A 14,933-nucleotide genomic window follows, 5' to 3' on the forward strand; every position below is an offset into this window, starting at 1 on the left:
GTGCTACTGAGAGACTACATCTTTGCATTGGTAGAGTATTTTTGTTGCTTGCTGTAATCTAGAGAAGACACTAAAGAATAAAAATTACCAGAATTCTGTGGATGATTCTAGTCTCCAATTTCCCACATACAGAAAACTCATTTTATGAATTATCACATAGGAGAACTAAAAGTACTTCCTACAGCGGACTTTGCTATCTCTTATCTGTAGTGATCCTGGCCAGAAGACCATTTACATCGAGGATTAGTGATCCATGTAAGTTAGGCCTGTGCCTGCTTGGCTTGTGCCGCACTGCGCTGCCCGTCCAGCCTGGCCTCCCGGCCCATGTGGGGCTGCGTCTGTCCTGTGCACCAGAGGAGCCTGCAGGCAACTCCTGCTGGGTACCTGCAGTCGCACCCCTGCGTGGCCTGCCCTTTATCTGAAAATGCAGCAGGAGGTCCTTGTGTTAACATCCTTTCTGTATGGCAGCAGAAATGACGTGTAGAGTTGTTTCTTTGTGTGCTGGTTCTGGCTGGGGTAGAGTTACTTCACAGTAGCTAGTATGGGCTGTGTTTTGGATTTGTGTTGGAAACAGTGTTGGTAACTCGGGGATGGTTTAGTTACTGCTGAGCAGGGCTTGCACAGAGCCAAGGCCTTTGCTGCTGCTCACCCCACCAGTGAGCAGATTGGGGGTACACAAGAAGTTGTGGGGGTTACACACAGCTGGGACAGCTGACCCCAACTGACCAGAGGGATATTCCATATCATATGACCTTGTGCTCAGCATATAAAACCAAGTGAAGAAGGAAGGGGGGGATGTTCAGAGGGATGGTGTTTGCCCAAGTCACTGTTACACGTGGTGGAGCCCTGCTTTCCTGGAGATGGCTGATCACCTGCCTGCCGATGGGAAGGGGTGAAGGAATTCCTTGGTTTGCTTTGCTGGTGTGCGCAGCTTTTGCTTTACTTATTAAACTGTCTTTATCTCAACTCACAAGTTTTCTCACTTTTCTGATTCTCTCCCCCATCCTGCTGTGAGGGAGCGAGGGAGCTTCTGTGTGGGGCTTAGTTGCTAGCTAGGGTTAAACCATGACACTTGTAAGAAAACCCTGTAATATCTTGCATGACTGAAATGGTGTAACTTTTCCATGGGCAGCATTTGTGTGATGTACTGCACTTTGATCAGTGATCTGGTTAATGCTGCATAGCTCAGGGTTCCCAGCACCTGGGAGAATATAAGGTTATTTATACTGCCCTCCATTATAGCATTAGCTCCAATGAATGGCATTTAAGTGGTACTTTAGAGTACGAGTGCCTTTTCTACTGGGATCATAATGAACCAGCACCACCTGGTGCAAAACAGACATCTTGCTGTATGTGCCAGAACTATTGCACTTCCAGAGAGCTATTTGTTATGATGATGCAGCTGATTGAAGACTAAAATTGGACAAAAGTTAAAATCCTTTTTCCTTGTTTGCTAGATGTCTTGAATTCAGCATCTTAATGGTTCTGCTTAAAGTCCATGAAAACGAAACCTTACCTTCATCACGAGGTGTGTACGCTGAATTATCTCAGATGCTGTATTCAAAGCAATACATGTTGTAGCATTATCTTCTTGCCATTTCTGGCCTAGGTGCAGCTAACCCTACCGTGAGCAGATAAATACCATGAGGGATCTGCCAGCACGCCCAGGGAGGGGGGGAAGACAGCCGAAGTCCTTGCCCTTGTTTAGTCTGAACCCACAGCATTTAAGAGGGCTTAACAGATGAAAAAAAAAACCACCCCAACCTAGACCATCCCCAAAACCCCCACCAATAAAACTTCTTCCTTGAATGGTATTTTGTACTACTCCTGCTCAGAGAGTTGCGGTGAACTTGGTTTTTTTTTTAACCCTCCCCCCGTTATTTTTGATTGAACTTCATTCACTCCAGCTGTACGCAGCCTTCGTCGCAAGCTGCTTTATGAAATTATGGGGGCTAAAGTAGTCTACGAGGAAAGTTACTTTTCCCCTGAGTGAGCGGACCCTCCTCAGGCCGTGAGACGGCGTCTCCCGTACGACGAGCCGCGGGCTGGGGCGCGGACCCCTCGCAGCGCCTGCGGGTCTCGCAGCGGCCGCCGAGCCGGCGCGGCCGAGGCAGGTACCCTGCGGGGGTGCCCCTGCCCGCGGGGCGCTGGGGCGCGGCCGGCCGGGCTCCCGCTCCTGCAGCGCCTGCGGCCGCCCCTGCCCCGCCCGGCCCCTCGGCCTTTGCCTCTGAGGCGGGACGCGCGCGGCTCCCGGGGCGGCGCCTGCAGGGACGGGCACCCGCCCCCGGGGCGGGCGCCGTGCGGCGGCGGGGCCGGGCGAGGCGAAGGCAGAGCGGCCGCGGGAGCGGGGTAGCGGTAGCGGCAGCCGGCGGGCCGGCCATGGTGGGCCTCAAGGAGGAGCTGCTGAAGTCCATCTGGCACGCCTTCACTGCCCTCGACCTTGACCGCAGCGGGAAGGTCTCCAAGTCCCAGCTCAAGGCAAGTGAGGCGGCCCGGCCCGGCCCGGCCCGACCCGACCGGGGGTTGCGAGGAGGGAAGGGCGGCGAGCCTAGGGGACGCGGTGTGGGGCCGAGGCGCGGTGTGGGTGTGAGGGGCTGCCGCCGTGGGTGGTGAGAGGCCGTGATGTGAGCTTGGGCTGTCCCCACCGGCCGCCTCCACGGTGGACATGGGGATGCTGGGCCTGGGGCCTGGGGCCTGGCTGAGGGGGTCGCACTCGGGGCTGGACGAGGGGACACGGCCGCCCGTTTTTGAAGCTTGCTTAGGGGCTGTGAATTGATTCTCTCTGTTGAGGCTGTCGTTCATCACACGGCATTGCCAGTCGCTGTGGCTCCTGGACGCCTCCATCCCGCGGGAGGCTTGCACGGGCCCTTCCTCACACTTGAGGAGGCTGATTTTCATTCTGCCCAGGCAAGTGCTTTGTCTTCCCCGAGATGTCAATGCACAAACCCTTGTTGTGCTTCTGGTTCACTTTCAACTGCGTGTGCTTGATACCCTTTCTGGCCAAAATCTTTTTTGAGGTAGCCGCAAGGTCCTATCTATAGGGGTTGGCTGCGTCCAAGGGAAATTCATAGCTTGCCAAGGGGAGAGCGAGGTTCCACAGTGCCCTCTTATTTGGATATAAACAGGAGTATTAGTCAAGAGGCTCCAACTGTGCCATTCTTTCCTTAGCTTATATGCTGAAGTAATGTTTGTGCTCTTAAAAGAGCTCTCAGGCAGCTTGCTGAATCTGATCCCATCTTGGCCCTGCTTTATGGGACCCTCTTGGCCTGGGAATAATAGCAGGAATCTGGCTAAATAAATATTTTGAGTAAGAATGCAACACCTGTTGATATTTGAGACTGTAGGTCCTTGTACTGAGTGCTGGAGTTGTCGGCTGCGACAATTAGCTGAAGCTTGTGCCCTTTGTGGGATTAACTCCACGAGTGAGAGTGGCCATGCTGCAGGCAGTATTTCCAAGCATGGTCAGTAGCTAATAGATTTTTTTTTTTTCCCCCCAGCATTATGTAAGAGGAGTCCACAGCATGCAGCGTGCTGCAAGTAGCCTGTTCCTCTTCTTCTTTTCTTTGCTTCGGGCAATCAGGCTGTGAGATACAGCCTAACTCACCCAGAAGGGACTGTGTGACAGGAATCAGGCAAGAGGCCAGATGTGACTGCAACCTCAAGCTGTAAACGTGTACATGTCCCAGGTCTTTTACAGGTGTGTCACGGTCCACTCAGTGGACTCGTGATGGTTCGTTTGCTGTGATCTCAAAGTGCAAAATTAAGGCGACCACACCAAAGGGGTTTGCTAAAATCTAACAGCGAAACTTTATTGTTTGCCTGTAAAGCGGTGTGCGATAGGTAAAAAGGGTGAAAGGAAAGGGGAAAGTAAAGTGAAAAGAGGAAAGAGGTCAATAGCTACCGTCATGGGTCCAAAGCATCCCTATGGTCCCAGGTCCAGGCAGCGTCCCGCTGGTCCTAACGATCGTTGTGATCCTTGGTGCGGGAAGCTTCCAAAATTTGGGTACTGAGGAGCCCCTTTTTATGCCAAATAGCACCCCTTGTTCCTCCTCTGTATCTCCGCCTCTTCTTGGCTCCATCCATGCTGATTGATTCTTCTTGATAACAGTTCTTAGGCTTGTCCCTGGCACTGGAGAACAGCACAGCACTCCTTAGCCAAAACAGAGCCGTCTTGCCTTTGCAAGGCTCCCTCCTTTGGCTGTTATCCCCCCCACAAGGTTTCTAGAAGGGAGAAGCAGACAGCAACATCTCTTATCCTTTTGCCATTTTCTGCCAGATGAACAAGTTGCTCAGTTCTCATCCTTGCTCTGTCCGGGACATAATGACCTCACAAGTCTGGCATTCAGGATCAGCAACTGTGTCTTAGGCAGGCCGCTGCAGACTCATGTCAAGGTGTTAGCCTGACTTTCAGAGTCCATATTCCTGATGACAGGGTTGAGACAATGCTGTTTTCGGACCGACTCTTACAAGGTGATGTCATGAAAGTGAGTATTGGCGTTGTAGTGTTGCAGCTGAAGTAGGTTGCAGAAAGACATTTTTTTATTGTCCTGCTTTTTAAAGGAATCGTATTTTCCTGTCACTCTGCCACACCGGGAGGTGTGTCTGCAGCATGTTGGTGTGCCGGTCGGTGGAGAAGCTGTCACCGTCGCACAGGTTCTGGGCTGAATTAAATGGTTAAAGCAGCAGCCAGGATGCTGGTGAGCTTGTACCGCTTGCTCTGATGGAATAAGGTGAAAAAATAAAAAGGAGAGGAGAAGTTAAACTTGTCCCCTCATTACTTACCAAACATCTTCCTAAACAGTTTTGATGTTTCATACTATCTATCTGTGGGAGAGAAGGGATGAAAAAAAGTGGATGTTTGTCGATCTGTGCAGTTCTGTCTGTGATACAAAGACTCCTGAGGGAAGTGTCGACTAGGTTTTGGGAGTGCAGAAACAAGTCTGAAATGAGGCTGCTGCCTTCCCCTGTGGCCACCAAGAATTAGTTTTCAGGAAACACCACAAAGCATAGAGAGTGTTCTTCCTTAGGCTTTTTGTGGCAAGTGATGGATGTGGTGTCAAACTGATAGTTGTAGGAGGGAGGAAAGGTGTACGTTATGGCAGTAGCCCCACATTGTTGCGGTGGAAGGGGTAGGCAGGATGGCAAAACAGAAGTTCCTGTCTGATTGATTTCGGGCTTTGTTGCACTAAGAAGGTATTTCACAATAAAGTATTTCTCATCCACATTACCGTGAGGAAGATGTAGCACCCCTATAAAATGGAGAGATGAGACTTGGAGATAAACAGGTTACTAGAAATCTGTGGCATTAGAAAAACATGTTTAATAATTTAGTGAAACTCCTGTTATAAAGAGAACTTGGTAAAAAATACTCTTCTGATGCATTGTTGTAATTTGGTGAACTCTTCCCTCCTCAGTAAGAAAACTTTCTGACCATGGATCTTTGAGTTGTATAATCCAGTATAAGGTATTGCCATCATGTTGCACAGAAAGTCTTAAGTATAACATTGGTTGTTAAAGACAGCAGTTTCTAGTTTCTCTACCTAGAAGTGATCTTTAAGCCTTCCATAAAAATAAATAGTTTTCATTAAATACTGTGAGAAAAATTAATGTATGTTATGTAGCGAAGGCCCTTCTGTGAAGGGTTTGCATCACACTTTGGTTTTAACATATCTAGAGCAAAGGGATGGAGGTGAGTGAATTTGGGCTGTTCCGTAGTCTGGAGAAACAGCAACCGCTTGGAGATAAACTAGGACTTGTTTGGAATAGTAAGGATTTAATGAGATGTCTTTTATCCATTTGTACCATTTGTATCCATTTTGTATATGATCTGAGCTGCTGAGAGAAGAGATAGTCAAATTAATCCTCTATATAATTTTGAATATTATCTTCTTCCAGTATGCACTGATTTATTTTTTTTTTTTGTCTAATTGGTAATCTTTGTAAGTTCTGCTGTTATGCTCTCTGCAGATCTTACCTTTTTTCCTACATCAACATTAAACATTTGTGTATTCTATTCTTAAATTACACCTTCAAATACGGACACAACCATTATTTTGTCAGTGTGTTTCAGCACGTTCAAACGCTGGTATAGCAAGGCTAAAATATAAGTTTTGTGTATGCAGTTATAGCTGCTGTTGTGGTTCGAGTACAAGCTACATGCAAATACTTGCTTTCCTATATTTAAATCCAATTTAATATTTCTTGCAATCTGCAATTTTAAAATTGACTTACTTTAAAAGTTTCTGTAATGTGCTGACATTCAATCTGCTTTTCATAGGGATCTTGAAACACAGTGGTTTTAAATGTAGTTACACTTAGCAGCCAGCAATACTCCTTGTAGTATGTGTATGTGCTTGGATCTTGGAAAGAATACATACCAATTAGTTTTTACCCTCTGTCTGGAAGCTCTTCCTTACATTGCTTTGTGACTTGTCTCTGCTTAGGCAGTGGGGTTATTTGGCTGTTCTTGTTTTGTGTGCTACCACTGGGGTGGATTTGCAAAGTCTTGGGTTCCTGGTGTGGTATCTGCAGGACATGGATGGTGAGCACCTCATGAAAATACAGTCTCATTTGGGCTCATAATACGTGGGTGACCAAAGTTACTAGTCAGGCTTAGAAAATTTAAACTGGTCTTTAATCGTATCTAGGATGTTATAGGATTATTATACCTCTTATCTTTGTTTTGCCTTTTTACTAAATGGGAAGTCAGTGGCCGGTAGAAAGGAAGAATGGTGTAATCAGGGGCAAGAGGGACGGTCCGAGTGGAGAGGAAGACTTCAAACAATGTAGCAAGGCACTGGAAAGGTTGAGAGCCTGTGACGAGTGGGCAGGACCCTAGATGGACAATTGGCTTTGTACAACATTGAAGGATGGTAGGAAATGAGTCATTATGACTCACTATGAGAGAGTTGTACTCTGACGTTATTAATGGGGCTCAGAAGCATTTGTGTTAGGGAGGAATCGTGTCTGTAAGGTATGAGGGATGAGATGCCCCTCTTCCAGAAGAGCTGGCAAACCAAGGCAGCCTGTAGACTAAAAAGGGAGGCAGCACACGACTGGGCCATGATACTGTGCTTGAGAGGATCAGCTGCCAATGGATCAGCAACCCGTTTAACCTTTGTCCTTGAGGTTTTGTCAGCTGGTTTCAAGGAAGATGCAGAAGAAAGGTGTAGTAGATAGAGGATGTTTACTGGGAGCTCTTCCTAAGGGCCTGGAGCCGCAAGGCAGAAAGGCAGTTCCCTTGGCAACCGGACAGATGCAGGCTGGCACCAGTATGTGATTAAGGGGCCAAAGGGATACTGATAATGTAGGTAAGAGGAAGGGTGAGGTTGTCGAAAATGGTGACAAGGGGTCTGTGAGTGCCTAAGGGAGAAGGGAGCAAATGAAGGAATGGAGAGGTGATGTGGGTGAAGGGCACTAGTGTCAGGAACCTGAGCTGGTGGATGCTGGGCTTGAATATGCTTGTCTGACTGGGAAAGAGGTTGCTGCACTAACCCCGATGTTAAATAGTGACACTCTGAATGGAGCGTTTCTTACCTGAGTGGATAAGGACTCTGTACCTTGGAGATGCTGTAATGCAAGAAACTGTTATGCTTAGACGTACCCTGTTTGAGAAGACCTTGTGCCTGTGACAAGGGGCATATGATGCTGGTTTCCACACTGGTCGAAAAAGGAAAGGGAATGTACTTGTGAGTGGCCTTATTTTGGCTGGCTAGCTGCTGACATGGATGTCAGAGAGGGATGAGCCAAGAACGTCTTGGAATTAATTCACATGAAGCCACTGAATGGAGCTGTCGGGATCTGCAATGCCAACATTTTAAAATCTTAAAAAGAGATGGGGGAGGGAGAAGACCCCCCTGAAAGATGGAAAAGAAAAAGAAAAAAGTACTGAGGAAACTGACAATAGCTGCTGTAGGATTAGTCTGCCCTATTAATGCCCTTGCTATCATCTGGGCCAAATTTTTGTCGCTAAGCAATAAGTAGTCTAGCGGATCTTCCTTTCCTCTTTAGAAATGCAGATCACTTTTATGGACAAGGTTAAATGGAACTACACAGCTGGTAAGAATTCAACATGTGCTTAAAGTTTTGGAAGATCAGTGTTTTGGAAAATGGGAGCTCAGAGGGGAGCGGCTGTGGCAGAGTAGAGCTGGGCTGGAGATCTGCGCTTCCAGGTAAAGCAACATGAGACTGGCCGTAAATAAAGTATATCCAAAGTCTGTAATGACCTTTGGGGTTCAGCTTGCTTGTTTCATCCAGTTATTTAGAGCAGAACACCTTCAGTATTCCCTGGGCACTGGTAGGCATCTTTCTTACGAACCTTTTCATTGAAAATGGAAAATTTCTGCCGAGAGTGCACTGGTTGTGTGGACCCTTTGCAGACTGCTTGTACTGTCTCACGGCCTACAGTTTCGGGACCACTGCTGTACTGATTTGTGGCAGCACAGAGATGAGTCTCTAGGCTTGGGGTAGTAGTTGGCTCTGGCATGAAGGTAGATTGTTAAACGGGGCATCCAGAGCATAGTAAGTGCTGAAAGAAAAAGCTGCCTAGCAACCCTATGGGCACGGGGGGGAATAGCCCTACTGGTGCAAAACTTCCTCATGGTTGATGGACCTTCTGCAAGGCAAAGCCATTTTTTATACCCAAATTAATGTAGTACTCTGCTAGATTTTTTTTTTTCCAAATTGATCATTAAAATAGACTATATCATGGTCCAAATAATAATTTGAGAGAACACAACAAAACGAGAACTCAGTGCAGAATTTTTCAAGCTTACCCTGCAACTGAAGAATTCAGCTGGCACTTGGCCGTGTTAGAGAATGGCAAGCTTTGGCAGGCGCTGAGGAATTTCCTGGGTTATGAAAAGAGAGCGTTGGGCACAGGAGAGATCGCAGATAAGGCAGATCTTAGAAAATGATTGAAAGTGGAATTCTTTCCCGGTAAATTGGTTGCTTGATGCAGAAAACCACCAAGGTTTCTGACAACCCAAATACAGCAAGAAGGCCAAAAAAGGGAGGAGAGAAACACACAGAAAGGACATGATGAGAAAGTGTTTTATTGAGACTTTAGAGTTATTTTGGTAGTAAGCTTAAATCAGTTATGCTTTTAGAGTATTTTTATTAGCCGAGTATTTTTTTTTAGTTATAGTATTAGCCACTACAGTCTGATTGGAAAACTGAGATCATCTTTATCTCTCAGAAATTCAAGAATCCCTCAGTCTTCTATAAATAACAACAGAAGCCTTAAATAGAAGGGGAAACACTCATGATAATACGTTTTTTCCCCCCCCATATGTAAATCACATGGACTCAAATACTTGATTCGATGTGGTGGTTAAAAATAAGGATAGATTGAAGGGAACTATACTGTTGATGGAGGGCAGTGTGATACGTGATAACTTCTAAATACTATTTTGCTACTCTGGGAAATAGAGCTTTTGTCGTAATATGGCCAATGCTACAATTTTTCTGTTTTTAAACTTTTGTGCCTGCTTAGCTCCAGTGGCTTAACGTTATCATATGGCAATGAAAAGATGTATTTCTTGTGGAAATGTGTGCTTTTCTTAAAAAAAAAAGTGTAGCTTTGGAGGTACTCGGAGAGGAATTCTCCTCTGAACTGAACTTGCATGCTTTCCACACTGCTCTTGGGCTATCTTTGTAGGATTTTGTGATAACTAGTGCTTAGACTGTGCGTGTCTCCTTATGGTACATACGAAAGGTAAATGTACATTATTTTGGGGGGTGGAGGGGGAGAAGACCAGACATTTTAAGTGTGGCATAGGTTTGATTTCCTAGGCTTTGACGACTTCAGACTTTCACTTCTTGTTTTGCAGCTACCCCATCTTGACTGCTTTATGTCTGCTCACCTAAATAGATGCACTTATAAATTTTCTGCACTTTTTTTTTACTGCTTTCTTTTTGCATCGTTTGGGCCTGTGGGATTTTTTTTTTTTAATTTTATACTGCACAGTGAAAAAGTAAAATATACACCAGAATTCAGTTGCAGTCTGTGCCTTCCTTAGAAGCATTGTGGTGGCACAGGAGTTGCTGCTACCTAGGCTCTGCCTTTCTGTTGTTGGTACTGAGGCATTAGTTTGCATGTGCAAAACTCCCCCCAAGTTGAAGAAGCTGAGATGCATTGGCTGCGGGTTAGTTTTCAGTAATTCAGTACTTCCTTAAAACTAATCAAGCGTGTAGCCTCTTCTTGAAGGTCATTTCTCAGGAGTGCTGGTGGGTGTTAAGCTCTTGACTTAATTCATGCAAATACCTTTTTAAAATAAAAATTTGAGAAGCATGCCTAAACCCTTCTCCTTTCTATAACATTACTTTTCCCTTGCCAACTGAAACATGGGGTGAATGTTGAGAAGCAACCCAAAAGCAAACAGATGAGAGAAATCCATAGTTAGTGCTTTGAGTGGTCATTTCTTTGTGAACTAAAGGTGCATATTGAGTTGTTTTCTTTGTTAGTAATTTTCACTAGAGAGTAAATATTTATAATTTCAAAGGCTAAGTGTTTGTGGTTGTTTTCCATAGCTATTTAATTTCACTCTCTAAATATTACTTTGGTGTTTTTGAATGCCTCTCCTGGTTTTCAGTCCATAAGTACATGTGTACAAAGGGTAGTTTCTGTAGCTGTGTTTGCACTTCTGTAGGAATGGACCTGTCTGTGATCACATTGCTTCTGTAAATGTGCAACTGTCTGAAGCCTTTGAATCCGTGGAGTCAACTTTTTTAGTTACGTTTTGTTTTTTGACAAAAATCTGCAGGGCAGAACTTGTGCTGAGAAGAAAGTGTCGCTTTGTGCATGGTTTTGCAAATCACAGGTCTGCTCTGGAGGGAACCGCAGCATGTTTAAGGCTGACAGCAGTGTCACTGATTTCTCTTGTGTCCCTAGGTCCTTTCTCACAACTTGTGCACAGTGTTAAATGTTCCCCACGATCCAGTGGCCTTGGAAGAGCACTTTAGGGATGATGATGAAGGACCAGTTTCCAATCAGGGTTATATGCCTTATCTAAACAAATTCATCTTGGAAAAGGTAAGTTTTGAATTCTTGTGTTCTATTTTTCTCTTCATCAGGTTTTGTATTAGAGTGTCTTTACTGTAGACGTCTTGCAGGGAACATGCTGGTGTGAAGACATTCTGGTTGTGAGTGTGCCCCTGTGGGGTTGTGATGGGGCAGGCACTCTGGAGAGCCTGTGCCTTAGAATGGAAGGGTGCACTGTTCTCTACTACTTTTTTCTCTCCTTTTCTATTTCCTGTTACATCTGGTATTGTCTAAGCTATGTTCATGCAGAACCGTGTTTGTATTAATAAAGCACCTCAGCTTGAATTTATTTGAAAGTGTCTTGGAGCTATAGATTGCCCCACTTTATACTACAGCTATAACACAGAATATTGTCATAGACTCCTTTGCAAACAGGAAGGGCAAAAATATCTTTAATGCCTATTCACAAGGTATTTTAATAAATAGATCCTTTCAAATAATTACAGTGGGTGACATTAGGGAGTGTTGTTAGGTTTCATCTTGCAAGTTCTCTTCTTTCATGTCTAAGCACTGTTCAGTCTTCTGTTGTGCCTTGTTTTGGGGGAAGCTCTGGTGGAAAGCCAGCAGGGTTCCTCCTACTCTCCATCTTGTTCTAAGACAGGCAGTCACTGGGTTTGAAAGTAAAAGAAAACCCCAAAACTATCTTCCTGCTTTTTTTCTGACAACTTCTGTTGAGATACTGGTGTAGATGGTAAAATACAGCCCATGTGATAGTGCAAATATATCAGCTTCAATACCACTGATTTCTTGTATGCTTTCTGGCTGACCCCGGAAGTCCTCATACTTTGATGGTGTGGTTGCAGAGATACATAGATGTTTGCTTTCATTCATAACGTTAAGAAGACCTGAACTGACGTGCTGCTGAAAAGTCAAATGTAGCAATTGCAGATTATGCAAACTCCTTAGCCCGATTTGCTGATTTTTGCTGCTGCTTCAATCTACTTTTAATACTGATGGAAAGTGAGATAAATATAATGCAGACTGGCAGCTTGGAAGCAGTAGAGGCTTCTTATATCTTGCTAAGACTTCTCAGCTCCTCTGCCGCTCTAGTCTGTGCTTCTCTTGTACCCAGTAGTGGAGACCTGGTTTATGTGTGGGAGTTGTTGGCCGTTAAAACACATAAAGGTACCAGCTTAATGTCTTGGTTGTTTGATGCTGAAGAATCTTGCTCTGTCCCTAAGAAGTTTGTGATCTCATTTCCACTTCATGTTGGCTGGCTGAGCTCCTGTAAGATTCAGTGGAGACCAAGCAGTTTGTATACAAGTTTTGGGGAAAAAGAAAAGGCCTTACTTTATTGTCTCCAAAGCATTATGGTAGTAGAGTCTCAACCAGAGTGTTTTTTGTTAATATTATTTGTAGGCAGTAGCAAACCATTAAGGAGGGGGGGAAGGATTGGAAGACTTTTCAAATATAAATGTCCTTTATTGTTAAAGGGTGTTTATAGGAAGAATAGTTAGGGAAATGAGGAGTAATTGCATTTAAATACTCTTTAATTTGAAAATGAAAGACCTGGCTACAAAAGCAAGTTGGTGTGAACTTTCAGTGTTTAGCTACTCTGGGGCACCTTCTTACCCCATGGTAAAAACAGAGGACAAGCTACCTTGATTTCTCATGAAAGGAAAAAGCATGATGGCGTGTAGTTTCTTGCGTTGTTCTATTCATACACTGATCTGGCTTCCGGTAGTTGCCTGATATACCCATACCATTAGTTCATCTTAAAAGATGAAAATGTTAAGGAACAGGATTAAGTTACCTGTAACTTCATGTTATTTAATCCCGACTAAATGCTTGTAAATGCTTTAGATATGTACTATTAAAAATTAGTGAAATTGTTTAGACAGAAGTCTGTCTGTGTGGCCTGGAAAGATCTGATCCTTTAGAGATGACTTTACATAAGTGCCAAAAGACAACATGCAGTGGGATGAAGTCACTGGTTCATAGTATGTCTCCTTTGTTTAGAACAAACGAGCAAAAAAAGCAAACAAGAAACCCCTTCTTTTTTCATTCTTCCAAGGCTTAATCTGTTCTTTTAGATGGGGTGATTGTAGAACAAATGCTATTAATTTATGCTAGTAAGCAAAGCTGCTAAAGAAGGACTGGTGCTTTATGCCCCCAAATACAGAGGAAGTTCTCTCAATTTCCAGTCATACATCTTCTGGTGAATTAATTAATTTGAGCAAAAGCAACCTGCTCAAGAGAGGTTTTTTTTACTCTCAAGATACTTTGCTTTATAACATTATTAAAATATTTAAAGAATAAATCCTTCTATTTCTTTTAAAACAGATATGTAGCTGCGAATTATAATTTTATTGAGAGGGCTTAAAATAACTTCTGTTGCACTCTAAAATGCCGTTGTAGCTTTTTATATTTTTTAGTGCTGGCTTACCCTCCGTTACCCTGCAATAAAGCTTCTTTATATAGAACCAAGGAATTGTCAAGAAAGGCACAAGTCCGTAGTTTAATGAGGCAAATTGATTGCAACTAATTTCCTTTATCCAAATAGGGAGTTTGAATAAATAGTTCCAATAATTAGTGTTGCCTCATTGATGATTTCCAGTATTGTGCTGCTTGTTACTTAGCAGATAGATGTATCTAGGATTTTCTTGCATCTGAAACGAAATCTGTTCTTGTTCTCTAAGTGTCCGTTTCAGCAGGGAGCTGTTGCTTGTGAATGTAATGTCTTCATAATTTGTTTTACTTGGTTTCGTAACTGTATTTTAGCGTGTTCCATTATTTACAATGTGTGTCTTAATACCAATTAAAAATGTTTCCTTTTCAGTAATCATGGTATTTTACAACATGACTTATTTATAGCAGGGAAGAGTCATAATGGGGGGAGACAAAGAAGGGCATCGATCTAAACCTCAGGTTATCTCATCTTCCAGACAATTTAGTGAATGCTAGTTACACTACAAATGCTTGTTATATTTTTGGAACTATTCTTATCACTGGTACTTAAGCCAAATATTTTCTGTATTTCCTTAGGTTTTAGAGTTATTTGGTAAGATACTGATGATGGTAAATTATACTTTGCATATTAGTAGAAGTTAAAGATCTAGAAAATTGTATGGGGTTTGCTGCATTTTTCTTTTGATTGTTTTGTGAAACCTCTTAGAAAGGAAAAGTAGATGTCTTATCGTGGTTTTATCTCTATGAGTTTAAGCAGCTTTGAGGTTGGAGGTGTCGGTTCATTGGCATGTTTCATCATTTGGACAGATTCACAAATAAAAATGATAGTTGCTGTAGTCAATAGTGTGGCCTGCTGTAGAAGATTCCAAATAAAATGGTGACTTCACGTAATTGGGACAAATTATGAAGTACAGTTAAAAGCATGTACTAGTGCACAGGAAAAATGTCTTGTACAAGAATTTGTTCATTAATTAAGCAATAGAATTGTGTGGTATTCACACAGGTTGCAAGCCGGATGAGTATTCTGGCCAAATAAAATTGAAATTTTGGTTTCTCAGTAAAGTGTCATAAATTTCTTCTAGTTTCACACCAAGATGATTTGAGTGTGGGATTCACAATAGAGTCTTGCTGTAATTAAAGATGTTTTGGGAAATTCTGTTTCCATTTAAATACCAGGATAGTCTTTGACCCAATCTGTTTTTATAAATACGTGTTTTCTTCATGCCATGAAAAAGCAATGTGTATATGGGTTAATGACTGGTTTTCTTGCCTTCAGTTCCTCCTGTTTGAAAAGCTTCTACTTTTGCAGTTTCTTAACTAAGTTAGAAGTACTTTTGCAAATAAATTCAAGTATAACTTTAGAAACTGTTCAAATATTTTTAATTTTTGAAGCTATGCTTAGAAATCACCAGTCATAAATCCAGAGAAATTGTTCATTCAGAGTAATTATTATGTAGCTACCTAGAGTGGAGTGTTGCCAGTC

General features: G+C 43.4%; 1 protein-coding gene across 1 annotated transcript in view; it reads left to right on the top strand.

Moving 5' to 3' along the window:
* Positions 1-2,379: 2,379 nt before the first annotated feature.
* SWAP70 (switching B cell complex subunit SWAP70) overlaps positions 2,380-14,933 on the top strand; it is a 39,555-nt gene continuing 27,001 nt past the window's right edge. The window contains exons 1-2 of the mRNA XM_086472141.1: positions 2,380-2,478; positions 10,892-11,032. Of these exons, the coding sequence (XP_086328267.1) occupies positions 2,380-2,478; positions 10,892-11,032 (240 nt within the window). The remainder of the gene's footprint in view (positions 2,479-10,891; positions 11,033-14,933) is intronic.

Source organism: Leptosomus discolor, chromosome 12, assembly GCF_034619465.1.
Source record: "Leptosomus discolor isolate bLepDis1 chromosome 12, bLepDis1.hap2, whole genome shotgun sequence".
Lineage (NCBI taxonomy): Eukaryota > Metazoa > Chordata > Aves > Leptosomiformes > Leptosomidae > Leptosomus > Leptosomus discolor.